Genomic DNA, 27,832 nt, shown 5'->3' with positions numbered 1-27,832 from the left:
CCTAGATTACAGCTAATGAAAGCCTACCCTAGAAAAGGGGCTGAGAGGGTAGGGCATTTCCTAGCAGCTCTCTGAATTTTACATCCACTAGGTACAAACAAGGAAGGGAAGGGAAAGAAGAAGATGCTTGTTTCTGGCCTGGGTGGCTTAGGGCAGGGCTGGATAGATAATGGGTCTTGTAGATAATTTAAACTGACTCTGTTTTGGGAAGACATTTTATGGGTTATTGAGACATTTCTTCCTGGGTTCCTTTGTCTCTGTAGACACACCTCTTTATACAATGGGAAAACTTAGAGCTAGTTGCTTCCATAACCCTGAGAAGCATTTTAGATTTGCCTCCTCAGAATCACCTAAGGTACTGTAGGAGAATCCTACATACTTCATGCATGCCAGTCTTAGCAGATGTTACCAAGTCAGCCACAGTTTGAGCATACAGTGTTGGATAGTTGATAATGTTGTAGCGTATGTCTCTTATACCGTATTTCATTACAAATTTTTTCTCCCGTTGGTATATATTTGGCCAAATGGAAATCCTGTGGTTCTTAGGAGCTATATGAATAATGTTCTCTAAGTTCTCTCTGAGTACTTAGAAAATTGTTTAAATTTTTTTTGTCAACAAACATGGTTAATATTGATACTGAATTAATGTATCCCATCCAATAAGGCTGGCACCCATGTTTAGATCACGTAAATCCCAACACTCAGTCTAGCGTGCATATACCTCACTAAGGAATATCCTAGATTTTCCCATAATTTATTTTCAGAGCTAGTGTTTATTTCTCAGTGTCCTTTTTTAAGGGAGAGATATTATACAACATGTTTGTTAAATGTCCTTAATTTGTATTTGTTTTTTCACATTTTATTGTGATCTCTGTTAAAATAATGTGAATTTTTTTGTTTATTAATGAACAGAATATCCAGGAGTTTGTGAGGTATTGTAAAGTGTACAATTATTGCTCCCCTTTTGCTTACTGTTTAGTGGGAACTACAAATAAAAATTCACTGTCTCTTTGTTTCTAAAAAGAAATTTGAGAAGCAATATAGAGGGAAGGCATGAAAAGATGTGGATACAATTCAGTTCCTCTGTAAATTTGATAGCTGGAAATCAGAAGTACTTGGCTAGCTTTTTATGATGGGTATAACCAGTGACAGGCCATTCAAAGGTTGAAGAAGAGAGATAATGAAATCTTAAATTAGAAAAGCTTTCCAAACAGACTGACAGTAGTGTTCACGGCAAATGAAAACGGGATTGACAATTGGAGAGAAAATGGAGGTCTGCAATTTGAGATGAGAATTTTTTAATCATCTGGCATTTTGCTTCATGTATAAAATCTTAGCAGATTTCTCCCTAGATATAAAAAGGCATTTAAAAGATCTTTCTAAAATCCTATTAAAAAAGAAAGGTTTTGAATGGATTAAAGATTCCAAGACTCTTTTGTCTCGAGATACAAAGATGATATTTTAAAAGTTAAGGGGCTATGAGCAACACAAGTATTGAGATTGGATTTAGTCAATACTTACTGTCAGTAGAGCAAACCAAGTCATAAACAATTTTAATTTAATGAATAATATATTAAACTTTTAGAAAAATATTGCTTAAGGTATATAGCATTGTAAAGGAAGTAGCAAAGTTCTTGCTATTTGGTTTATTCCCGTGTACGAGTTGTTTTTATTTTGTTTCTTGTGAATCATAGTAACTGGAAACTGAGAAGTTCCTTATTAGCTCCCATAGACACTTGGGGTCCTTTGTCGCATATTCTCCCAGTCTGGAACACAACTGAAGAAATATTTCATTACTACCCTTTCAGCCTATGAAGACCATTTGTTCTCTGCTTTCTATATAATCACTGCCTATCGTTTGGAAATTAACAGCAGTGATTAGGTCAGGGGGGATATAGAACTTACGACCTCCCCCCACAACCCCCCCCACCCCCCCACCACCAGGAGATTTACACAGAGTCATTGGAAGGCTTTATTATGAAAGAAGCTAATTTTGTATCTTTAATACTTGAAATGACTTGTCTATTGAATTTTTATGTTTTGTAAATCAGAGGGCATACTTGACCCATAGAAGAACAACCCCTTTCCAGAATCATCTAATTTTTTGACTTTTTTTCCTTACCCGCTCCACCCTAAAGCAAAGAAACAAATGACAAGAAAATCTAGTGTTTAAATAATTTTTTAGTACATGTACGCCACCTTTTTCCATTTCTAATAGAAAGGTTAATGGAAGAAATCTTTTATTCTCTGTGTTTTTGTCATTTATTATTTGAAGTTTTTGTATTCTCAAATTTAAAATAACATCTTTCTTCTATAAAAACGTTTTCTCCTTTCTTTCTAAATGTAAACAACTTTTATGCAATAATTTTGCATATATATTAGTTATTTCTGGTATTTTGATCTTAAAATTCCTTTTTGTATTTAGCTTGAATTCAAGTTTTCTAGTCTAGGGAATAAAATACAATTACCATATTAAAAAACAGCCAAATTTTTCCATCACACTTATTTCTAAAGGATTTATAGCTGTTTGAAAAATAATTCCTGAAAGGGCCAAAATGTTTGTCATCAATTTAAAATATTACTCAGGATAAGGATCTTTAAAAATGTTTGAGAAATAGAAGCTTTTGTCAAGTATCTGATTGATAAAATTGAATAACAGCCCTCTATAATTTTAAAGACCATTCAGGTATTAGGTATATAATCATCTTATTGCAGAATGCTATTTATTTCAATTGTAGTGAAGTCACTGCTCATACTCACTTGTATTTTACTCTATTACAGCCTGTTTTATAAACCAAGTCCTACTGTTAAAATCATATAAGTCTAAATTTATTGTCTAGTATTTATTCTCATGAAACAGTTTGAAAGATTTCCAAAGTAGAAAAATTGAGGAAGAAATCCTCTAGTGGTGGAGTATGGGCCTTTGACAGAGATGGAAGATGATAGCAAAAAGAAAAAAATTAAGAGGTAGGAAATGTTTAAAATTATGAAAGGAAAAGGACAATAGTCTAGTGAATGTTCAAATAAACCATCTTTAAACACAAATATAATAAACTTGGCATTTGTGAGAATATTATAAAGCATATCATAGTACTTATCTCAAAGGACTGTTAAGAGAATGAAAAGAGAGCACATAAAATAAGTAGATCATTGTTAGAGGATCTGTTAAAACAAAATCTATCTTGGGGCGCCTGGATGGCTCCATCACTTAAATTTCTGGTTCTTGTTTTTGGCTCAAGTCATGATCTCACAGTTGGTTAGATCAAGTGCTCTGACAGCATGGCACCTCTTTGGGATTCTCTCTCCCTAACTCTGTCCCTCCCCCACTCATGCACAGGGTGCCTGTCTCCCTCTCTCTCTCTCTTTCACTCTCTCTCAAAATAAATAAGCTTAAGAAAACTATCCTGCTATATCAGCAGCCCTCATTTTCCTAGGAAAACAGGTATATATTATTTTAACGTTAATCTAATGGAAATACCATCACCAGTAGAAGTTTTCAACATGGTATTGAGCACATATACACATCCTCTTTTTCAATCATTTTTTGAGTTAAATCACTGTTTTAATATTTAAGAAAACAATCAATTATAGAAAAGTATTCTAATATCAGTGAACTAAGAATTAATCGATTAGTTTCTTTTTATAGCTCTTTGGTCAAAGTTATTATAGTATTGTGAGTAGCTTATGAACATGAACTTCAACAAATTTCGAGATAGGTTTTAGTATTTTAATGAATAGATTGTGAGCTGAAACCTTGAAAGTATATTTTCTTTGAAGAACATTGGTTTTTTTGTTTTTTTTCTTTTCAAATTATGTAATTTTTTTCAGGAATAGAATTTAGTGATTCATCACTTACATGTAACACCCAGTGCTCATCCCAACCAGTGTCCTTCTTAATGCCCCTCACCCCTTCAGCACTTCCCCACACCTAGCACCCTGCAAGCAAGCCTCAGTTTTTTCCTCTGTATTGAAGAGTCTCTCATGGTTTGTCTCCCTCTCTGTGAAGAACGTTGTTTTATTTATTTTCAATATGAAATTTATTGTCACATTGGTTTCCACACAACACCCAGTGCTCATCCCAACAGATGCCCTCCTCAATGCCCATCACCCACTTTCCCCTCCCACCCATCCCCCATCAACCCTCAGTTTATTCTCAGTTTTTAAGAGTCTCTTATGGTTTGGCTCCCTCCCTCTCTTTTTTTTTTTTTTTTCCTTCCCCTACCCCATGGTCTTGTGGTTTATTTACACAATGGAATACTATTTGGCAATGAGAAAGAATGAAATATGGCCTTTTGTAGCAATGTGGATGGAACTGGAGAGTGTTATGCTAAGTGAAATAAGTGATACAGAGAAAGACAGATACCATATGTTTTCACTCTTATGTGGATCCTGAGAAACTTAACAGAAGAACATTGCTTTTAATTTGCAGTCTCCTTTTATGTAATAAATGATATATTCCAGAGTTCTGCAGGTTTCAATCTTTGAAGTTCAGCTGAGTTTACTAAACATACAATGATAAACAAAATATTTTGCTACCATAAGCCAATTCTAACGGAATGCGTAGAATTAACAGTACATATCTGGGGATTGAGGTATATTTTACTCATAGGGTGTTAAATAGTTTCTATCTTTTCTCACTAACATTTATTTATTGTCTTTTTGATACTTGACATTCTGATTAGTGTGAGGTGATACCTTATTGTGGTTTTGATTTGAATTTCCCTGATGAGTAGCGATGTTGAGCATCTTTTCATGGCTCTCTTGGCCATCTGCATGTCTTGTTTGGAAAAATGGCTATTTAGGTCCTCTGCATTTTAACTGGATTCTTTCTTTCTTTCTTTCTTTCTTTCTTTCTTTCTTTCTTTCTTTCTTTCTTTCTTTCTGATGTTATTAGGTGGTATGAGTTCTTTAAGTGTTTGGATATTATTTTCAAATATGATTTTCAAATAAGTTCTTGCATTCAGTAAATTGATGATTTCCTTCACAGTTCAGAAGCTTTTTAGTTTGATGTAGTCCTGTTTGTTTCTGCTTTTGTTGCTCTTGCCTTTGGAGTCAGATCCAAAAAATTGTTGCTGAGACCAATATCAAGCAGCTCACTGCCTGTGTATTCTTTTAGGAGTTTCATTAATTGAAATTTTACATTCAGGTCTTTAATTCATATTTTGCGTTAGTTTTTGTGTATTGTCTAAGATACTGGTTGTTTTATTCTTTGTGCATATAGCTATCTAATATTTCCAACAGTATTTGCTTAAGAGCGATTCATTCCCCACTGTAAAATTTTACCTCCTTTACCATAAATTAATTGACCATATATGCTTGAGTTTATTTCTGGGCTCTCTCTTCTGTTCCATTAATCTTTGTGTATTTTTTTATGCACAAGCTTTTGTTTTTAAACACAAATTGTTGACATTGTCACATTTAGGAATAGCAGATAAAAGTGGAAGAAAATGGGAGATTGATACTTTAATAGAATAAATATAAGAGAATTTCAGTTGAATCAAAGAAATGAAAAGCCTTTGCTTCAGATTGATTTGGAAGGCCAGAGAAACTGACAAATAATAGAAAAGATTCTGGCTTCCATCAGTTTGAATGGAACACAAAGTGACAAGAAAGTACAGGCTTCTTTTAAAAAACATGAATAAGATTAATATCATAGAAAATACATTTCGGGAAGAATGGTAAAATACATTTCAGTAAGCCATCAGTGTCTATATCAGAATGGTAACTGTGTTTAAGATCAAATGGAGTTTATTACTTCTTAACCTGCGCCTAATTTTGGGTTTTATGAAATGGAAATTTAAAAAGTATTGATCCGTTTGTTACCTCCTGATAGGACGTTTTACTGAAAGTTGATTGAAATTTCCTTTTTTGGAACAAAAATGTGATGTTTCTAAGTAATTAAATCCCGACACTCTTGCCTTCTGAGGAATAAGGGTGGTTGGCATTCATGCATTCACAGCTGATGCAGATTTACATCATTTCTGGAAGTCAAAGGTTGTGAGTGAATTGCGGAAGAGAGCCACACAGTGATGGTGAGAAGAGCATGTTCGGCAATTTGAAGCGTCTTTATAATACATGTACGACTCCTGTGGTAGAACTTGATGGTCGTACAAGCCCATGTAATCATCGAGCCTCCGTCTCCTGAGGCTCAGTAAGTGTAAAGGCACAATAGATTACCTCATCATTCTAAGGGAGGCAGAAGGAAAATTGCTTCTTCTCCAAGTGCACAGCGAGTCTTAGTTGAAGTGTTATACATACAAGAGGTGCAGGCATTGTATCCCTGCGTACTTGATTTAAGTGAATAACTATTTTTAAAAGCAACATTTAAAAAAAAACTGTGTTAGAAGATAATAGGTTTTTATTGGTTTCAGTATCTTTACATTATCTCTTGATGGACTGTGAGGCATTCATTGATACATCGAATTTGTATTTGGTGCATTTATTTAATGCAGATGTGAAAATCATACTTGAAAGGCACATTTTGCTTTTTTGTTAAGTGAAAACAAGAGAGAATAAAGCCTTCTGCCCACTGATTATTTTAATGGGGAAAGATGTTCTTGTTTATCAGAGTTAGGTCCACATTGTTTCCTTTTGGCAGTCTCTCTTTGCTAAGTAAAGCTTCTTTGATACTTAAGGACCTATAGAGCTTCTTGGTGTCAATAACTAACTTCATTCAAACTGATGGTCTCATTGTTATTGAAACAGTGACTCCCCAGTCTGATTCTTCCATGTAGATATCATAGCTAAGGTACAGATTCATTTCTCTAATTGCCTCCTGAATAACCCTTTTTAATGGTATCTCACAGGCACTGCCCCCCCATTATGCTTAAAATTGAATGCATCATGCTTGTCCCCAAATATCCCCCCTGACTTAATATTCATATCTTTGTAAATAGTGATATTTGGGCCCAAGACAGAAAGCCAGGACTCCTTTTTACCTTTTTCCCATCATGTCACTTTGATCTGCAGATTATTTCTCCTAATCATCTTTTAAATCTCCTTACAATTCCCCAGGTCCACCACTTTTTGGTTTTATTTATTTTTATTTTCATTTTTTGCTTTAGACTATTGTTACTCCTCACTGGCTTGATGATACTAGCTTTCTATCTTATCTTCTCCATTTTCATCTGTCTTGCTTCCAATGCACAGTCTTCATAATAGCTTCTGAGGGAAGTATTAAGTGCCAATATGTTTATTTTGCACTTCAGCTTATAGGTCTCTATAATTCTCAGAATAAATATATTTTGTTGTTAGTGTTCTGGATCATCCTAGCAGTGTGTCCCTAATCCTATTCCTGCCACTGTTGTCCCACATGCCTCTTTCATTCAAACATTTTGAATAACATCCACCGCTTGGAATGCCTTTTTAAAAAAGAAAATAAAACAAAAACAAAAACAGACAAGACTTCTGTGTCCTTCACAGGGTATTCCCTGAATCAGCCACCCAGCTTTCCTACCACCTCTCCACTCCTCTTTAAAATCTTGTGTGCCACTTGGGGTGCCTGGGTGGCTCAGTCGTGTAAGCAACAGGTCATGATCTCACGGTTCATGGGTTTTAGCCCTGTGTCGGGCTCTGTGCTGACAGCTCATGGCCTGGATCCTGCTTCAGATTCTGTGTCTTCCCCTCTATCTGCCCCTGCCCTGCTCGTCCTCTGTCTCTCTCTCTCAAAACAAATAGAAAAAAAAAAAAAAAATCTGTGTGCCACCTGCTCCAGGAACTCTTGAGTGACCACCACACCCTCCTCTGAGTCTCTAAACATATACTTAGCTTCATAGGCAAGTTGGCTGTTGCTAGAGTCTGTGATGCAGAAGCAAAATTTGATCAAAGATGCTTTGATTTATCTCTCTGTCTTCTCTATCAGATTTAGAGCAACTGGAGAAGAATTTTCACAATTTTTTTTTATTTTAATTCCAAGAGCCCGGTCAAGGTTTATTAATAAATGTTTTTTGAATGATTGAATACAGTGCTGGAATTAGACCTGCCCCTCTCTAGGATTTCATTTATTACAATGAAAGTGCCCAAATCATTTTTAATCTGTCATATATTCTTTTGTGCCTTATGTAATTGTTTGGATATTTTAGTGTTACAGGAAACTGTGAGTTTTTCTCCTTGAAATATCGTACTAGATCATAAAGCCATTCTATTGCCATCTGAATTTCCAACTTGTCAGTATCATTAGTATCTATTGTTTTCATAGAATGCTTTATGGAGAGTTCTTTGTCTTTCATGTCTCAGCTTAAAATATTTCTTTAGACCGAATATTACTCAAACCCTGATGTAAAGTAGCCACCTACTCCGTCTCTATGACATCCCCGTTTTAATTATTTAAAGAGCACAAACAACACTGATAGGTTATTACTTATTCAGGTTTACTGTGTGTCGCTTCCCCTAGGATGTTAGAAGGCCTGACTGGATGACCCTGTAGCTCTGAAGAAAGAGTTGGCTAACTATAACCCACTGCCCTACTACTTATTTTTGTAAATAAAGTTACATCTATTTTTCTATTTTTATTTGAGTCTAGTTGACATGCAATATTAAATTAGTTTCAGGTGTACAACATAATGATTTGACCAGTTTATACATCGTTAGGTTCACTCTAGTGTAGCGTCCATCTCTTCCATACCTCACTGTTATAATTTCATTGACTGTATTCATCATGCTGTGTTTTTTTTATTCCTGTGACTTATTCATTCCATCATTGGGAGCTTGTATCTCCCTCTGCCCTTCATCCAATTTTCCCAGTCCCCCTCTCCCTCCCTTCTGGGAGCCATTGGTTTGTTCTCTGTATTTATAAGTCTGATTACGTTTTTTGTTTATTGATTTATTTTCAGGTACTATTTTTGAGTGAAATCATAGGGTATTTGTCCTTCTCAGTCTGAAATAATTCATTTAGCACAATATCCTTTAGGTCCATCCATGTTGTCTCCAGTGGCAAGATTGCATCCTTTTTTTTAATAACTGTATAATACTCTATTGTGTGTGTGTGTGTGTGTGTGTGTGTGTGTGTGTGTGTACCACATCTTATTTATCCATTTGTCTACTGGTGGACACTTAGGTTTTTTCCATATCTTGGCTACTATAAGTAATGCTGCAATAAACATGAGTGCATGTATCTTTTTGAATTAGTGTTACTAATTTTTTTAGGTAAATATCCAGAAGTGGAATTATTGGATCATATGGATTTCTATTTTTAATTTTTTGAGGGGTCTCCTATTGTTTTCTGTAGTCCCTGTAGCAATTTAACATTCCTATCAATGGATACAATGCTTCCTTTCCTCCACATCTTCTTCAAAACTTGTTATTTCTTATCTTTTTTTTAAATTTTAACCATGTAAATTAAGTTTTATTGGAACACAGTCACATCCATTTGTTAATGTGTTGGCTCTGATTGCTTTTTCCCACAGTTTGAATGTGAGTAGTTGTGACAGAGACCGTGTAGGTCATAGACCTAAAAATATTTCCTATCTGGTCCTTCACGAAGAAAATTTGCCAGCTTCTGCCCAAGAGCTTCACTTAGTGCCTGACGCAGAATAGGATTTCACTAAGTGTTTGTTAGATATATGTTTGATAGAAAATCAGGTGATTAAGAAATGAAGCAGAAAAATTGGTAGATACTTAATAGAAACCTTCATAGAAATATTGGTTGATTTAAAGGGCTTCCTAAAAACTGGGCTATGGTGTGATATTGGCTCTTCAAATCATCTATGTTAAAAGCAGTTGATCGATTACAGAACTTGAAGTGAAGCCAAAAAGAGGACCAGAATGATTGGACTCCTCCAGTTCAGATGATGATACCATTCACCTACCACTTGGGGTTAAAGGGAGAAAAAGGAATCATTGGATCATTTGTACCTGCTCAGAATGTAGCCTAATGAAGGATGTACTGAAATTGTTTTACCCTTTACTGAAAATTACCTCTAACTTAAAAAGGTGACCTAACACATGAGAATCACACATATTTGTTTACTGTTTCATTTATTTCTAACTATTTTTGAGTAAACATGTTAGTCATTACTGGTCCCTGAATGCCTATTATGCATTAAACATAGCATCATTTTCATTTTCTTAACAACCCTAGATATCCTAGGTGTGGTTTTCTCCAGCCTCTACCTGCAAAACTGTAAATGTGTATTAAACACAAAATGGTCCCATCCTACTGGGACCACTGTATTCTAGGTTTTGGAGGAAAAATAAATAACGTACAGTCTACCCTAGTAATGGACAGTATAATAGGCATGAAAATAAACAAAGATAGTGAAATGTGGGAAGCATGTGATAGAGGTCTATAGAAAAAGCTATAGGAGAGTGGGGAGATACACATTCTGCTAAATGAGAAGGAGGTGGGGTAGGAAAATCAATAAAGAGAAGGTGATGCTCTCTGTGTTAAGAGAAAAGGAAGAAGGTTGATGAGTGGCCATGGTAGATAAAGTCCTGAGAGAGAAGACAGTATGTGCAGTAACATGGGAGGGAGGCGTCGGCACTGTTTCCTCTGAGAAAGGAACAACTCTCATTATAGCTTGGGCTTATGGCACATAGAAAATCAATCAAAGGGGAAGTCGGGTGGCTGGGAAGAAGACCATCTAAGACCAGCTTTTATGGAGAACAGCTGAAGACTTTTCATTAGGGCGGGCATTTGCCAAGTAGAACACCGTGGCAACAGTGGGAAGAATGGGTTAAAGTGAGCTAAAATTGGAAGCAGGGAGCTATTTGAAAGCTATTGCTAAAGTCCTAAGTGGATATAGTCATAGAGTCAGAGAAGTTAAGAAATACCAAAGAGCTAGCACCAACAAGACCTGGTCATTTACTGTCTTCGAATTCCATTTACCAGCTCAAAAACCTGTAAGCCATTTCTAATAGTTTATGTGCAAATTATTTGTTTTGATTAGGTGTTGAATCATTTATATTTCATAGCTATGTCAGAATAACTTGTGGTTCTTCCCCAACTGGACCTTGATAAATTTAAACCCTTGTGGGATATTAAGCTATAAATGAAAACTTAAAACACATGACTTATTAAGATAGAAAAATATCTTTATTTATTTATTTATTTATTTTTAAAAATTTTTTAACATTTATTTATTTTAGAGAGACAGAGCATGAATGGGGGAGGGTCAGAGAGGAGACACAGAAACTGAAACAGGCTCCAGGCTCTGAGCTGTCAGCACAGAGCCCGATGCGGGGCTCGAGCTCATGGACTGCGAGATCATGACCTGAGCTGAAGTCGGACGCTTAACCGACTGAGCCACCCAGGTGCCCCAATAATTATTTATTATTAAATTGTTTGCTGAGTAACACAGCAGCCAGGGCTGATAACTATGAATTTCATGTGTCAATAAGTATATCACATACATTAAAATCTGAAGCAATCACGCTCAGTACGTTGTAAGCATCTTGAAAGCTGGCAGTTGATGTATTTCATAAATGTCTGTTTGTATAAATAACAAAATACGTACTACATGCTCTGCATGTATGCACATAGGCACAATTCTCTATTCATGAGCAACCACAGACACAGGGTGTTAATCTCATGTCTTAAAAATGATCTTAGATTTCATTCACAACTGTGTTAAGTAACAATCTAGCTTAGTGTCATAGATATGTTTCGTTTTGTTTTATTTTCACTGTGAAGCAGTGCATGGTGTTTAAACCAAGGGATTTCTCTTCTCCATTATAGCCAGCCAGTACTGCATACTATGTTTCAGTGCATCTGATCTTTCCACCTTAAAATCACCAGGCAGCTCTTTGTTCTAAAACTGGTTGACCCAAACCCTGAGGTACCAGGCAGCATGTACCTCATTGACAGTATCACCCTATTCCCTAGGAACCTTGTTATCCTTCTTCTTCAACCGTATCTTGTTATTTCAGCTTCGATACTTTTTGATCCTTCTTAGTGAATTCAGCAGTCCAGATTTACATGGTAGACATTAAATTGTGTATGCAGTTAGACAGTCTCAGAGCAAAGGCCAGGGAATTCCCATGTCTCATTTGGTCTGTAATTCCTTTCAGCTTTAACAGAACTGTGTATTCATAACTCCATGCATACATGTGCATTTTTGCCTCTGGTGCGTATATTAGGTCTTTTGTATTTTATTCTACCAGAATTCTGGTGTGTCTGGGCTATATTCAGAGCTGCATTCACCAATGTGGTTTGATTTCGGGACCACTGGGAATATCCCATTGTAAAAATTACCTCCTCACCAAAATCACACGGTACACTGAATTATATCATTAGATTTATGGTTTTTTTTTTTTTCCAGTTTGTATTCTCTTCTAATAATGCCAGTAGTTTTGGAAAAGTTAACACACTGGTTTCTTCATGAGACTTTACAACAGGAAAGTGAAGTAGTATCTTTGGCCATTCATTTGGGGTCGAGGTAAGAGAAAATGTGCCTTTAGGAAAGGGGAAAATATCAGGTTTTAATTCCTCATCTAGCATCTTACAGCTCCATCAGAATTGTTCCATCAAGATAGTTCTCAAAAAATATCTTTTGCATGCTGGATATTAAGAGCTAAATAAGATAATAGTAATGATAAGGGCTGGTAATAATTATTGTGCAGTTACTAGGTGACAAACAGTGTTCTAAGTGCATGTAATCTTCAACACAGCTCCATGAGGCAGATGCACTGATTATCCACATTGTACACATGAGGAAGATGAGGTTTGCAAGAGGGGGAAACACTTTTCCAAGGTCAGGTAGTTTCTTCTGGCCTCAAAACATCAGGCCTATGAGTGGGAAGGCAGTCAGCTGGAATAGCCTGTGCCTACACTACCTTCATTTGTATACTCAATTCATAAATGGGAGTTTCAGGAAAGGGTACCACCAGGAACATAATCTGTTATATGCATTAAAAAAAAAAAAAAAACAATAGGGGCGCCTGGGTGGTGCAGTCGGTTAAGCGTCCGACTTCAGCCAGGTCACGATCTTGCGGTCCGTGAGTTCGAGCCCCGCATCGGGCTCTGGGCTGATGGCTCAGAGCCTGGAGCCTGTTTCCGATTCTGTGTCTCCCTCTCTCTCTGCCCCTCCCCCATTCATGCTCTGTCTCTCTCTGTCCCAAAAATGAATAAACGTTGAAAAAAAAAAAATTTAAAAAAAAAAAAAAAACAAAAAAACAACAACAACAACTCAGTGTGAGGTCTTGTAAATTTGGTCTAAATTGCATTTTAATTCTCACATGGCTTCCAACTCCACTTGAATGGCCTCGGTTTATTTTTATTTTTTGTAAAACTCCCATACTTTGTTTCACTTTTAAAAGTTCAAATAAAAGATGTTTAGAGCGTTTTTAGTTATTTTCATGTGTTCAAAATTTAACAGGCTCTGTGCTTCCTGAAAGATAATACTAATACATAGAAACAAATATTTAACTTTTTTTTTTTTTGCAATTTAAATTACAAATAGTTTAATTTATGATAAAAATACCTTTGGTGAAGTAATATCAATGAAAGCAATTGGAATGTCTTCTTCAGGTAATTACTCTGAAGTTCCTGGTTTCTATTTACAAATTAATGCAGTGTTTCCAAAATTAAAATTAAAATATTTCAACCAAATGATTCAAATGAAGAGTATCTCATCATTTGAGAGTTTCTTAATAAATTAGAAGGAAGGTGGCTTCATTATGGAATCAACTGAATTACAGTCTAATTGCTGTATGTAAAAGAAATGTTCTGTTCAAATAAAAGAAAATAACTGATAAGACTAAAATAATAAGCTGAGCTGTAAAAGAAAGCTTTCATCTGTGCAAAGCAGCTAAAAGACATACGCACCATACAAGTTGTGTGTTTTTATTTTTGTTGGTGTTTGTTTATTTTTGAGAGAGAGCGCAAGCAGGGGAGGGGTAGGGAGAGGGAGACACAGAATCTGAAGTAGGCTGTCAGCACAGACCCCAATGTGGGGCTCCAACCCACAAACTGTGAGGTCATGACCTGAGCCAAAGTCAGACACTTAAATGACTGAGCCTCCCAGGTGCCCCACAGCCTAGAAGGTTTTAAACAGCGAAGGAGAGGATTGTAATCTTAGCCATTTTTGACTGATTGCCTTTTACTCATAAACTTATTTGACAATCACATCAATCCTGCAGATTATCTAAGGATCCTTACTGCATTTGTGTGGTGTTGTTTTTTTTGTTGTTGTTGTTTGGTTTTTTTTTTCAGATGAAAACAACAGAAGCATAAGGGGCTAAATGATTAGTTGTAAGTAGAATGTTGTGCCAGTGATACAGGCTCTTAGCTACCAAAGTTACTAATGGTTTATTTGGTTTTGATAATATTAGAAAAAAAAATTAAAATGCTTGAATGATGAAACAAACTTTTTACCTTGTTTCCTCTACTTAGGATATTTCTTCAGCAGAATCCCTGGGTGCTTGCAAGAAAAATCTTACAAGTAATCGCTGTTTTATTGAAAGTGACATTAAAATCCTTCAATTAATAAACATGACATTAGATCCTAGGGTCTTCCATTTTCCTTGCATTATTCTTATTTTCTCTAATGATCAGGTGGATTCTTCTGAGCTCCATCTAGGCCCGCCACAATGTGCAGATTTCATTAAAGGACTCCAGCTGTGTTCTGGGCATTAGCCACGTGCTCAATCTATGGGAAACTGAAGAGAAATCTCAGTAATAGGGGCGTTAGAGAACTGACAAGGACAAGGGCCTTTTAATATTTGTACCAAACACACTGTGTTCGGAGTAAGGCTTATCTCTTCATCAGGGTCTACGTGTGCCATAGAGACTTCTGTTGACCCATCCACAGTGGGAGATGGATTCTAGTGCCTGAGACACGCTTAGAGAGAGGAGATTTGGTCTTCCAATCTCGCTGTACCTTATTAATCTTTCATTTACACTGGGATTAGATGAGATTCCATTAGCCAAATCCACTGAAAAGATTCGTTCATTTTAATATTTATGCACCCTGTCTAGTCCTTAAAGTGGATTCTTTTTGTGTGTGTGCTTAATTGGATCAGTGGGTTTCTTATTAACATTTTTCTTTTTAGAGATGAAGTTGATGAATAAAATTAGTGACACCAGCTCAGCTCATCTATTAAATATAACTTGTAATGACTACCTTATGCACTACAGGATAAAATGAACAAATGTGACAGAGATACAATGAGTTTAGAATCACGTAGTAAGTGTTGAATCATTAAGAGAAAAACAAAGCAAAACTGTAATTGACTGTGAATGTATAAACACAGGAGGTGGAAAAGGATGATATTTAATGGCATTAAAAGGTAACTTTAAAATCCTCACTTCTTAAGGTGTGAGAATCATGCGTTACTTAGAATTTCTGAGACTAAAATGAAAACTTGTCCAACTCAAAGGGTCTCGAAATGTAGCCCAAAGTATTAACTTGATATCATGAAATACTATTTTTAAATTACCTTACCTCTCAACTTCGAAGACATTTTGTTTTGGCTTTTTGTTGACACCATTCATCGTGAATATTGCTTTTTACATAGTGCATTGAATGTGTTGTGTTTATACTTGTACTTGAGCAAGATTTCTAACCCTGGGTGGTGGTGTCATTTTGGGCTGGGTAGTTCTTTGTGGTGGGGTTATCTTGTGTGTGGTAGGAAATTAGCAGCCTCCCTGGCCTCTCCCTACTGCCTGCTAGTAGCCTCCCACATGTCACAACAATCAAAATGTCTCTAAGCGTAGCTGAATATTCCTTGGGGAGGAGTATCACTCTGGATTGAGAAATACTGTGCTACAGAGGCATAGTTGTTTTTTTAATTTGTTCCGCATTTGAAATTGTAGATAATCAGAGCTCCACATATAATGAAAGCTTAGAAATCAATTGCTCAGAAACTATAAATTTTAGAATCTAACACAATGGAATGCTGTCTTTACAGCTCTCACTGTATTTTTTTGTCAAATTGAATACCTTTTCTGGGTTTTTCTTTTTTTTTTTGTCATTTAAAAAGAAAATAATATTAGTATCTCACTCAAGGTGTCATTTTAAAAGTTAAATGACATGGTGCATAGAAAATGGTTAACACACCTGCTGTCACGCAGTAAAGGCTTAATAAATATTACTCACTTGGCAGTAGTTTAAATAAAAATGCCAATTTTATCTAAATGCCAGGCTATAATAGATCATTTTTATTAAATGGAAATAGTATATTAAACATTTTGGCCAATTCTCTAGTTTTACTTATTTAACTGTAACATATCAAGCACTATTAAAAATAATTTTAGTATCTAGTTTGTTTCACTGCTTTCATATCTACAGGTCTTATCAAAGACTTGTCAGAACTATCGTGTGTTATATAAAACACATTTTTGCTACAGACTTATCAAAATTATTTTATATTTGGAATAAATCATAACTGTTACGTTTTTATTTTGATAGCTTCCCTGTGCTTCATTTGGAAGATGTGGTTGACATTTATGGGCATTGTAAATAACCTTAAGGTTTTCCAATAGTCACGTAGTGCCTTCCAAGCACAGTGAGGCCCTGAACCCTGAGTAAATCAAGAAAATGTACTCAAATTGAAAAGGGAGCAATAGTGCAACACTTTGTGGGTTGAAATTGGCAGAGGAAAATGGCATTCAGAACTTGTCAATGACTCTGTAATCCATGTCATAAATAAGATGTAGATTTACCTCATGTATCTTGGAAGAATTAGCAGGAAATGTAAGGTACTTCTTTTGTGCTGTTAGAAATTAGAGTTTTCTTTGTTCCGCCGAGAAGCCAGATTGAACAATAGGATATTCTACAAGAGAGAATTGCTGAACCCCAAGGCCATGTTTTGAAAACTAAGTATAAGAAGAACAGAGATGTGTATTCTCGGCGTTCTGATTCAATTAGCAGGGAAATTCTGTCTTACCTTTCAGAGTAGAGGCCCCTGAGTCAAGGTTTGCTTTTCCAGCATTCACTGCTTCTAACAGCTTAGCCTTGCACATTATAAAAGACTTATTTTTTGCAACATCTAATATTCTAAAAGATAAAAATCTTCATTTCTGAAAAGCAGACTTAGAATGAGGACTGATTTTACTCTTCAAGCAGCCAAAAGACACTTAGTTAAGTTCCTTGGAAGGAGGATGAAGTTATGTTTGGCTAAGAAATATTTGGAGTTCTTTTTAAAAGATAATTTGTTATGAAATTCTTATATGAAACATTTTTTTTTTTTTGGCTGCCAATTCATGTCTGTATTTCTGCAATTAAAATAAAAGTCTTTGCATTTTTATTTCTTGCCCTGGACATTCAAATAAAGATTATGACCTACAGAAAAGTAATTGCTTTTAAACATCTTTGTAATATATAGTCACAAACCGAAACTGAAAGTCTGTTGAATTTTAGTGAGTCAGAATACCACAGTTACTTTTTGAGTATTGAGTCTTTCTGAGAATGAACAGTACACTTTCATATTCTTATTAAACAGTATTACTCGCTGAAAATAATATTCTGAAGAATTTGGACTCATTTTTTTCTTCATCGTGGAAGGTTTAGATTTTAATAATGTAAAATGAAAAATCGAATAGTAACTTTTAAGTTGTTGATTGCACTAGGCTTTCTACCCAGTGGTAGCCAGAAGAATTATTTATAAACATCTTCCTAAATAACATCTACTTATAAATTTAAATAAGAGAAAGAAAAAAAATTGTGTATGTAATTATAATGGAGGTTGCAGGGAGAAGATAAAAGATTCAGGAGATGACATAAACTTGTTTTAGCATGGCCAATATCCTGCATTAGTTTCATTCTATCATCTGCAGATTACCCAGTTATTTCAGTATTGTTTATCCTGAATTACGCCAATAGTGTAGAAATGGAGAGATGTTAGACACCTTAGTAATTCTGGAGAAGCTGTGGAATTTTACAAGTTTAAGCAGATAACTAGGAAACCAAAATAAGATATGTTTCTTAGTCAAATGTAATACTGTGAATCAGAAAAATATAGCCAAATAACCAAGAAAGATCTAAAATAGCATTCATACTTTTTTGTTTGCTTTGATGGTTTACATATTTTTTTTTTTTTTTTACATTTTAAAGTGTTCAATATAGTTAAAACAATTAATTCCTAGTGCAACAGTTGATTTACTTTGTGATTTTGGTGTTTTGAGGCATTTGAACATTATAATTGAACGAGTGTCTCTCTAACGTTTTCTGATTAAAGACTAGAGATCCATACTCTCTCCATAGTATAAAAATCCCTTGAAGTAGAACTTTTGGATTAAAGACCAAGTGAATTTTGATAGACAGCTATAGCCAAACTCTTAATCTAAAGAGGTTGCACTAACTTTTCAATCCCATGACAGATTCTTTGAATTTTGATTTCTTTCTGTGGTCGTTCAAGTAAAGTTAATGAGTAATAGAATAATGATTGCACTCAAAAATATTTATAAATGTACAAGGGCAAATGGGAGCATCTGTATCTTTAACTGGTATAAAACCTCGCACATGTGATAGGTATACAGTATCATTTCTGTCATATGAATGAAATTTAAAATCAATTCAAACACCTATTATACAGAGTTTTGTTGTACTTAGCTTATTTGCACATACACAAGTTTTGAGAAAAATATTTAGAAATCTGCCTCAGTAATATCTTACCTGAAAAAGAATTTTCAGGTGTATAAACAACAAATCTTAAGACCTATACCATAATAAGAATATTTCAGAGCTTGACTTTTCCCGTAAATACATAGAAGTGTAATTCACAATCAGCATATCAAAGCCTGGTACTTAGTAGTTGTTGTCAAATAAAACTAAGAAAAAAATTAGCAGCCTTAAAAACAAATAAAACTTTATTAAAAATAATAATTAGATATCACTTGCTTAATGGGAATTAAAGAGTCAAGGAAATTGAAGAGATAAGTTAGAATAGATTGGCAATTAATGAAGTGTATCTGGATCATAAATAAACATGATTATTTGTTCAGTAGAATATTACTGTAAAACTCATGAATGTTTAAAGAAAAGTACAATGTTCCTCTTTTTCTGTGCTGTTTTGTATATAACTATAAATATTCATGAATAGTGAGTATTCAGGTTATCTATGTGAATATAAATTTTTATGTAACAGGCCACTTAATGTTCATTGGATCATGCTTTTGAATATGAATTCACCAGTATCTCACATGCACTATGGATCAGACCCAGCTCATGAATATTCACACACACAACTGATCTTTCTGCAAGTAATCACATCCATAAAGATGGAAATCTTGTTAGTTCTCAATAATGAGAAATGCATTAGGATGCTGGTCCCAGAACAATTTCACAATACCCTTGTTTTCATTTTTTTTTTTTTTGTAAATGATAAACTTTAAAATATAAACACAGATGCTGTGCATCTTTCTAAATAGAAGCTTTTTTTTTTTTTCTTTTACCTTTACAAAATACCAGGCATGATTTAACCGTGACTGCATTTGCTTCCTTTATTTGCTGTGGTCACAGGGAAGAATAAGAGTTAAGCATTATCTCCAGTCCTTATCCCAAACTCATTTCCATTGTTTAGGCTTGGCCATAGATTCTCAAGTGCACGGTGGTGCAATCTCCTGATCTGCTAGGGCCGTGGTACATATTTTACACATAAAGGAGGGGGAGGGGGATATGAGATGATGTATGTCATCTTTTTCTGTAAAGGGAACGTAATATTCAAAGCTAATTACATGTTTAATATGTTAGACATGAGATACTATGATCATGGAGGCCCATAATTATAAATTATATGCTAAATCTCACATTATAATTATCTTTCATTATATGAGTGGCATATGTTAAAAAAATTTTTTTTTAATCTTTATTTACTTTTCAGAGAGAGAGATAGCGTGTGAGCAGGGGAGGAGCAGAGAGAGAGTGAGACACAGAATCCGAAGCAGGCTCTAGGCTCTGAGCTGTCAGCACAGAGCCCAATGCGGGACTCTAACTCATGAACCATGAGATCATGACCTGAGCCGAAGTCGGATGCTTAACCGACTGAGCCACCCAGGCACCCCAAATGGCATATGTTTTTAATACCTATCCAAGATCAGTCCGTAGTTATAAGTAAGAATCAAGATCTATGGCCTGGCCCTTATTAGCAACATCCTCTGATATTTAATTGAAGTAACCAGAAAAAAAGAACTATTGTTCATAAAGGTAGTAGTAAAGCATCAGGTACTCCCTATTTCTAACACTGATGTATTGTCAAGTCCCTGAATGAATGTTTTTCTTTGTCAGAATCTATACGTTTGTTGCTATGGTATAACTAAAGTTAATAAACTATGCTAAATGACCAACATCTTTTCTTTCCAATTTTAGTAACAGATCAAAGTATGTTCGTTTATTATGGAGATTCATCAAGAATTGAGGGGAGGGTGGCGATCAAACTGTGCCCTTATGTGTTGTGTAGATTTCTTCAGAGCTGCTTCGAGGGGAGGAATGCCTCCCACCCCTTCTCCCAGGAGAGCTGCTCTGGCCTGGTTTATACATCACACTGGTTCTCAACAGGGAGCAGTTTTGTTTGTATTCTGTTCTGACAGTGTCTGGAAGCGTGCTGCTTATCACCACTGGGGTTGTGGGCTGGGTGATACTGGCATCTACTGGGTAGAGGTCATAGGTGCTGCTAAACACCGGGCAAAGCACAGAATAGCTCCCCAACAAAGAATTACCAAGCCCCAAATGTCAATATGGCCTCTGTCATACAAAAATTTGTTGTAGGAAATCATTCCATGTCTAAACTTGTGGGTAGCCACTGGATTAGAGTACTTTTAGAGGTAAAGTGATGAAAATATGTAGCATTATTTTGCAAATAAATGAAGACAGACTCAATTATTATAGATACGACTTTTTCTTTTTGTTTCTCTTAGCAACAATCGTGCTAAATGAACTCAACTGGACAAGTGCCTTAGATGAAGTTTTCAAAAAAAATCGAGAAGAAGATCCTTCGTTGTTGTGGCAGGTGTTTGGCAGTGCCACGGGCCTGGCCCGATATTATCCAGGTAAGTGCTCAATGACTCAGGAGACATCAAATAAAATTGTAAGCACCAGACTTAATATTTCTTGAGAACACTCTGTTACCTTTTCCAGTATTGTAAGAAAAAGATACCACCCTACTTTTATAAGGAAAGAGTGTTCTTCCTTGCATGGCTCTGTATCTACCCAAACCACCCTAAACCACAACAGCTTAGGAAGAGCTGGAGCGGTTGGTACCCGACCTCAGGCCAGGCTGCAGTGACACCGTGAGCAGGGTCTGTGGACCTGGAACAAGAGGTTATCATGAATCCTGTAATAATTCTGGGATTCGGGTCCATCCCTCCGCATGGGCAGGGTGTTGAATTACATGAGAGGATGGAATAGAATTTTTAGAAACTAATGAAATATTTCTTTCTAGATTTCAAGTCTGTGTTTTGTTTTCTTTTGTTTAGTGTTTCATTTGTTTTTTAGAGAGAGAGAGTGTGTGTGGGTGTGAGAGCACGAACAGGGAGAGGGGCAGAGGGAGGGGGAGACAGAGGATCCAAAGCGGGCTCTGTGCTGACAGGCTGACAGCAGCAAGCCCAGTGTGGGGCTCGAACTCACAAACCATGAAATCGTGACCTGAGCTGAAGTCGGACGCTCAAACCATTGAGCCACCCAGGCACCCCTCAAGTTTGTGTTTTTATATGAGAAGTGTTGATGCTTTGCGATAATAAGTGAGTATGGATTTGTTAAAATGAGTATGACAGGAAAGAAAATGAAATTTCAAAGAAAATAGAACTACTCTAAGTGTCAAGTTGGATTACTTTTGAAGGTATCTTAGTGATGACATATATTCAATGAAGATCAATATAGTTTACACATTAAAATGAATAAACTTTTTTTAATATCCTTTATTCTTATAAAGGCCGGTGAGGAGAAATAAACCTTTAACAAAAAGGAAAAGTTAATGACTAGTATAGATCTTGGGAACCTATTGAAAAGACTTTAAATGAAATGTCTGTTGGTATTTTTAACTTTGCTGTTTAGAACAAGCTGAGAAGCACAAAATGCATTGTCTATCTCAACGTCATGGCCTGTCATGGAATACATGCTAGATAATTTGGCTTCAAACAATTGCAGTATATAGAGGACTTCTTCTTGAGACTTGAGTTTTCTAAATATCTTTAACAAATAGAATTATTCATAATAAAAGTTACCACAGTGAGAAGGGTGTGAAATAGAAATTAGCTAATCTCTAGCTTTGTGTGGCAATAACAACGAATAAAAGTATGTGGGCATGTTCAGACTGAATAGCGCTCAAATTATGTGGTAGACATAGAACTTCTGCACGAATGAAAATGGCAGATGGTAAGCTCGGTGATAGTTATTTCTTTTGTAGAAACCCAATGGACGAGGAGAGTCCTTGTTCTGTTTTCAAAGTTGAAGAAAATCATGAGTTAATAAAATGATATTAATATCTATGTAGTATTACCCCACAGGTTGTTAGAATAGTAGAATTCTTGCAGAAATGTTCAGTGTAATACAACCCTTCCTAATGCTCTTGAGTTAATTACTCATACATTAAATATCATGCATCAGTAGATTGGAAATTTTAGTATATAAGATCATAAAAATAAAGCAGCACTACTAAGCATACTAAGCCTGGTATAATAAACCTTAAAGTTATAACAGTTCTTACAAAACATTTTAAGTATTATTTTGAAATACAGTAGTGAGACACCTGATGACCTATTCAGTAATACATAAAAATAAGAATACATTTATCATATAGCTTTTAAAATGTATTGCCTCATTACAAAATTCCATATATGAGCAACGGAGAGAAAGGTGGGAAAAGAGAGAAAATGAGCATAATAATGGAAAACCAAGCGCCCGGTACCAGAGGAAAATTGGTGATACTGAGAAGGAAAAAAGAGACAAAGTTTCTAAGAGAAATAGGAAAGGGAACTGGCCGGGGGTGGACGGGGAGAGAATGCATAAGAAAGGAGAGAGAAAACCTAGGATCCAGAGGAGGAAGAGGGAAAAATATGTTGTGTTATGAGCACTTTTCAAAGATGGCTCTTTTTGTAGTAGTGGCTAACCTTTAACTTTACTAATTATCTTCTACATTCTTTCATTTTATTATTTTTTTCAAGTTTAAAAAATTTTTTTAAATATTTATTTTTTGAGAGAACAAGAGACAGAGTGTGAGTGGGCAAGGGGCGGAGAGAAAGGGAGATGCAGAATCTGAAGCAGGCTCCAGGCTCTGAGCTGTCAGCACAGAGCCCGACATGGGGCTCAACCTCACAAACCATGAGATCATGACCTGAGCCGAAGCCGGATGCTCAACCGAGTAAGCTACCCAGGCGCCCCATTAGAGGAGGTTATTTAAAATCACTTTGTTGCCTACTATGAAATACACTTGACCTAACTGAAACTTTTGTGACTCTGTTCCTAAGTTCTTTTTATTTTCTTTTTTATTATCTGTTGGCACATAAAAAGCCATACACACACAATGGGTACATCTTGATGAGTCTAGAGATAAGTATACACCTCTGATATCGTCACTGTAATCAATATTATAAACCTATCCGTCATCTCCAGAGGTTCCCCCCCCCCTTATTTATTATTACAGTTTTTGTGATAAGAGGGTTAGCAAATTTTTAAGTGTATAACATAGTATTTTTAACTATAGATGTTATGCTGTACGGAAGATCTCTGGGATTTATTCATTTTAAATAACTGAAACTTTTAATACCTCCCCTTTGCCACTTGCCCCAGCCCCTGGCAACCACCATTCTGCTCTCCTTCTACCGCTTTACTCTTTTCGATTCCTCATGTAAGAGTATCATCTAGTATTGGTCTTTCTGTGTCTACCTTATTTCACTTAGTTTAATGTCCTCCAGGTTCATATGTGTTGTCACAACTGGCAGAATTCCTCCTTTTCTTTTTTTAAAGCCTGAATGACGTTTTTTAAATATTAATTGTATAATAGAACCAAGTCTCTGTTATCAAGCACATTAAGACACTAGTTTTTAAAAATGTTTATTTATTTATTTTGAGAGAAAGAGAGAGAGAGAGAGAGAGAGAGAGAGAGAGAGAGCATGTGCGTACGCACGTCCACAAGCCTGTTGGGGGGGCGGGGGGCAGAAAGACAATCCAGGCTGTCAGCGGAGCCTGATAAGGGTCTCAAGAGATCATGACGTGAGCCAAAATCAAGACTCAAAAGCTTAACTCACTGAGCCACCCAGATGCTCCAAGACAATATTGTAACTTAAAAGCAACCTAACATATTTCTGTTGATGCTGACATGTTTTCAACACATTTAACGCTTTTTTCCGAGTGTAAAGACTATTTCTAAGTGAAGCGATTTTAAAAATTTCTTATTAAACCATCCTTTTTTCTCTGATTTTAGCTCTTACCATTTTGAAACAGGCCTGGGTAATGTAGAGTGGCTCATCCTGATGAGTGTCTGTTAAAGTAAAGGTCAAAATAGCCTTTTAGATTGTTCATTATCTTACTATGAAAGGAAATAGAATATATGTTACTTTTACTTAATTGGATTTTTATATAACAAGACTTGTACCTTAGACTTAGATCTCCCTAGTATCTGTGAGATACTGATTGGATCTTCTAAATGTTCTCAGCCTTTATCAGCAAATCTGAAAAATATGAACACCGACTCCTCATTTTATTCCCTGAAGGTTGTTGTCAATGAGATAATAAACTGTAAAGTACTTTGGAAGTACAAAACAGTAGGCATTTTCATGAGACTGAATATCAGTTAGAATAATTTGCCTAAATTCATTTTTCTCTTCATGTGAGAAATTGAAGGACATGATTGAGATTACAGTGAGTTGACAAGGAAGGTGAAATAGAAATATGGAAGGCGTTGTAAACAAATGACTAAGCAAAAGTATCTCACAGTAACCTCTGATGGTGGAATTGGTCTGAAAATGAAGGTTTAGCCTATGACCTTAGTTAAGTCACTTCTCAGTAGGGTTTCCAGGTAAAATAAAAATTGCCCAGTTAATTTTGAATTTTGTATAAACAACAGAGAATTTTTTAGTATAGGTGTGCAATATTTGTGAAGTATTTACACTAGAAACGTATCTGATCTTTATTGAAACTCAGATGTAACTGGGTGTCCTATATTTTTTTTAACTAAATCCATCAACCCTCTGTCTCGGGCTTGGAGTCTCTACACCGGTAAGATGCAAAAATCAGCTTCCACGCTATGTTGCAGAATTGTGAGGATCAAACAAGATCTATTTCATAAGTATATATTTAGCTCTTTTTCAAATGTTTATTTACCTTGGGGAGAGAGAGAGAGAGCAATTGCGAGCAGGGGAGGGGCAGAGAGAGAGGGACCCACAGAATCCCAAGCAGGGTCCAGGCTCCGAGCTGTCACCAAGGAGCCAGACGCGGGGCCCAAATTCACAAGCCAGGAGGTCATGACCTGAGCCAAAGTTGGACGCTTAACTGACTGAGCCACCTAGGCACCCTTTCCTATATTAATCTAAGTGTAGAAATTTTATATTTGTAAAAAAAAATGTGTCAACTATCTTTTTTTTACAAATTTTTGCCACAATTATTGGAAATAATGTATTATAATAGTAATTGAAAATAAAGCAATTATTGAAAATAATTCAGATACTAGGACCCTCTGATTCACAATAGAGTCTAAAAAAATTCTCTTGTTCAGTACTGAGATGTAATTTAGAGCAGAGCTACTTGGTGTGGCTACCAATATAGCCAGGGGATAACACTTCTATCACTTGATGTGGTGGTCACCTTTGCAAAACACCCACAGACTTCAGCAAAAAGGCAGGAGCACAATAAAGTATAAATTGTAGAATTGTTAAAAGAGGAAAATAATTAAGTATGCTTTTAGCAAATTGCCTACATATAGAAGAAAGTCAGTGATGGTCAGCTAGTCTCATTAGTCCTACTTATCAGGTTATGTAAATGACATGGAAAAACTACTGGCTCCAAATAAGGAACTTTCTAGAGCTGACATAATATAAAGGCACCTCTGTAGTTCTGAAAAGTAGTTTGGTTAGTAATTAGTGGAGGGTTGAACTCGGACATCTGTCCTTGAACTGAATATCCATAAACTCTGTTTTCTAATTTGGTTGATGATTCTGTGTATCTTTTTTCTTCTCTTCCTTCTCCTACTCTCACTCCTCCACCCCCTCCCTTCCTCCTCTTTCATGTCTCCAACGTAGAAGGTAGATAAGCTGTGTAATCATATGAGGAGCACTATACTAGGTGAATCTCACTCACTCACTCAATTTGTGTGAAAAGTGCCATCAGCCTCGTTGTGTACTTTGGCTAAGTCATGTTACGTCTCTGAGCCTATTTCTTCACCAGTTACTTGGGATGTTGGAGGGATTTCCAGTGCAGAGACTAACATTATCTCCTTATCTGTTGAGGCCTTTGGCATTTGCTAAGTCCACAGTCTTTGTTCTGTGGGGTAAAAAGAGTGACTTGACCTAGTCGTACAACTAGCTGCTTGGCATAGCTGAAGCCACCCATGTCTAGTGACATCTTCACTGAGTATGTGCTCACTGGCAAATCAGCTTAATTCATGAGTGCTTTCCTTTAAAAGTTCTTAATTGATTTGGATAAATTAACTTTAAAGCTAATAAACTGCTTTCAAGAGCTATCAACGTTGTGAATTTTTACCCATCATAAAAACGTAGGTACAAATTATTCATTTACCTGTTAGTATCTCCTGAAATTGTTCTAATTCCTGATGTAAGTGGGATTGTAATTAGGAGTTAGTGGCTCACTGAAATGCCAATGGAGGCAATACTTACTCTTTTTTTTTTTTTTTTTTTTTAGATAATTCGTTGTATTTGCAAAAAAAAAAAAAAAGAGAGAGAGAGAGAGATAAACTAAAAATCTACTCATTTGGGAGTGCCTGAGTGGCTCAGTCAGTCGGGCATCCGACTTTGGCTCAGGTCATGATTTCGCAGTTCACAAGTTCAAGCCCCACATCCGGCTCTGTGCTGACAGCTCAGAGCCTGGAACCTGCTTCAGATTCTGTCTCTCCCTCTCTCTCTGCTCCTCCCCCCGCTCATGCTCTCTCTGTCTCTCTCTCAGAAATAAATGGATGTTAAATTTTTTTTTTAAAAATCTACTCATTTTCTTATGACATTTTCTTAATGTCTTATTAAACACATGTTCTTTCTCTTCCCTCCATCATTTGTTCACAGCAAAACCATGGGATTACAGTAATGGGACCTATTATAGGTTCAGTTCGTGTTAAATATACCTCTGGGAGAAGACTCTTTGTTGTTATATCTGCATAGATTTTTGCCAGAATGCAATGCAAAAGAACTTGTGTATGAAGTATATGGATGGTCAGTTGTCCCTGCGTTACTTACTACTTTGAGAAAAATAGCTCAAAAATATTTTAAGCATCAAATAGCAGCTGACAGTGTAGTCCAAAGAATACTTGTTTTCTTTTTGGTTAATTATGAAGGTGGCATTTGATAGGTTTCTGGCCAATTTGAGGAAAATGGGATAGCATTGGAGCCTTGACGTTTATAGTATTTATAGAAGTCCTGCTTTCCATGAGCAATTATCTTTTTCAAAATTCCTATTTTTTTTTTTTTTACTTTTTTACTTTGATATTTGTGAATGGATGTAAGGTTTAACTAAATGTATTATGTTTGCTGATGACTATATAAACAAACTTTAAATGTTTATTTATTTTTGACAGAGAGAGCGCACCCGCGTGTGCACAAGTGGGGGGCGGGGCAGAGAGAGAGGGAGACAGAATCTGAAGGAGGCTCCAGGCTGATGGCTCAGAGCCTGATGAGGGACTGGAGCCCATGAACCAGGAGAACATGACCTGAACTAAGTCGGATGCTTAACTGACTGAGCTACCCAGGCACCTCTGTATAAACAAATTTTAAATGGAAGTGACTACACTATTTTTTTTT

General features: G+C 36.0%; 1 protein-coding gene across 10 annotated transcripts in view; it reads left to right on the top strand.

Moving 5' to 3' along the window:
- The window catches only part of CACNA2D1 (calcium voltage-gated channel auxiliary subunit alpha2delta 1), a 495,933-nt gene that overhangs the window by 336,085 nt on the left and 132,016 nt on the right, over positions 1-27,832 (top strand). For all 10 annotated transcript variants that reach the window (XM_045494628.1, XM_045494634.1, XM_045494626.1 and 7 more), the window contains one exon: positions 20,792-20,923. In XM_045494628.1, coding sequence (XP_045350584.1) covers positions 20,792-20,923 — 132 coding nt within the window. The remainder of the gene's footprint in view (positions 1-20,791; positions 20,924-27,832) is intronic.

Source organism: Leopardus geoffroyi, chromosome A2, assembly GCF_018350155.1.
Source record: "Leopardus geoffroyi isolate Oge1 chromosome A2, O.geoffroyi_Oge1_pat1.0, whole genome shotgun sequence".
NCBI lineage: Eukaryota > Metazoa > Chordata > Mammalia > Carnivora > Felidae > Leopardus > Leopardus geoffroyi.
Note: the sequence above shows the minus strand (reverse complement) of the source record. Positions and strands in the feature narration are given on the sequence as shown.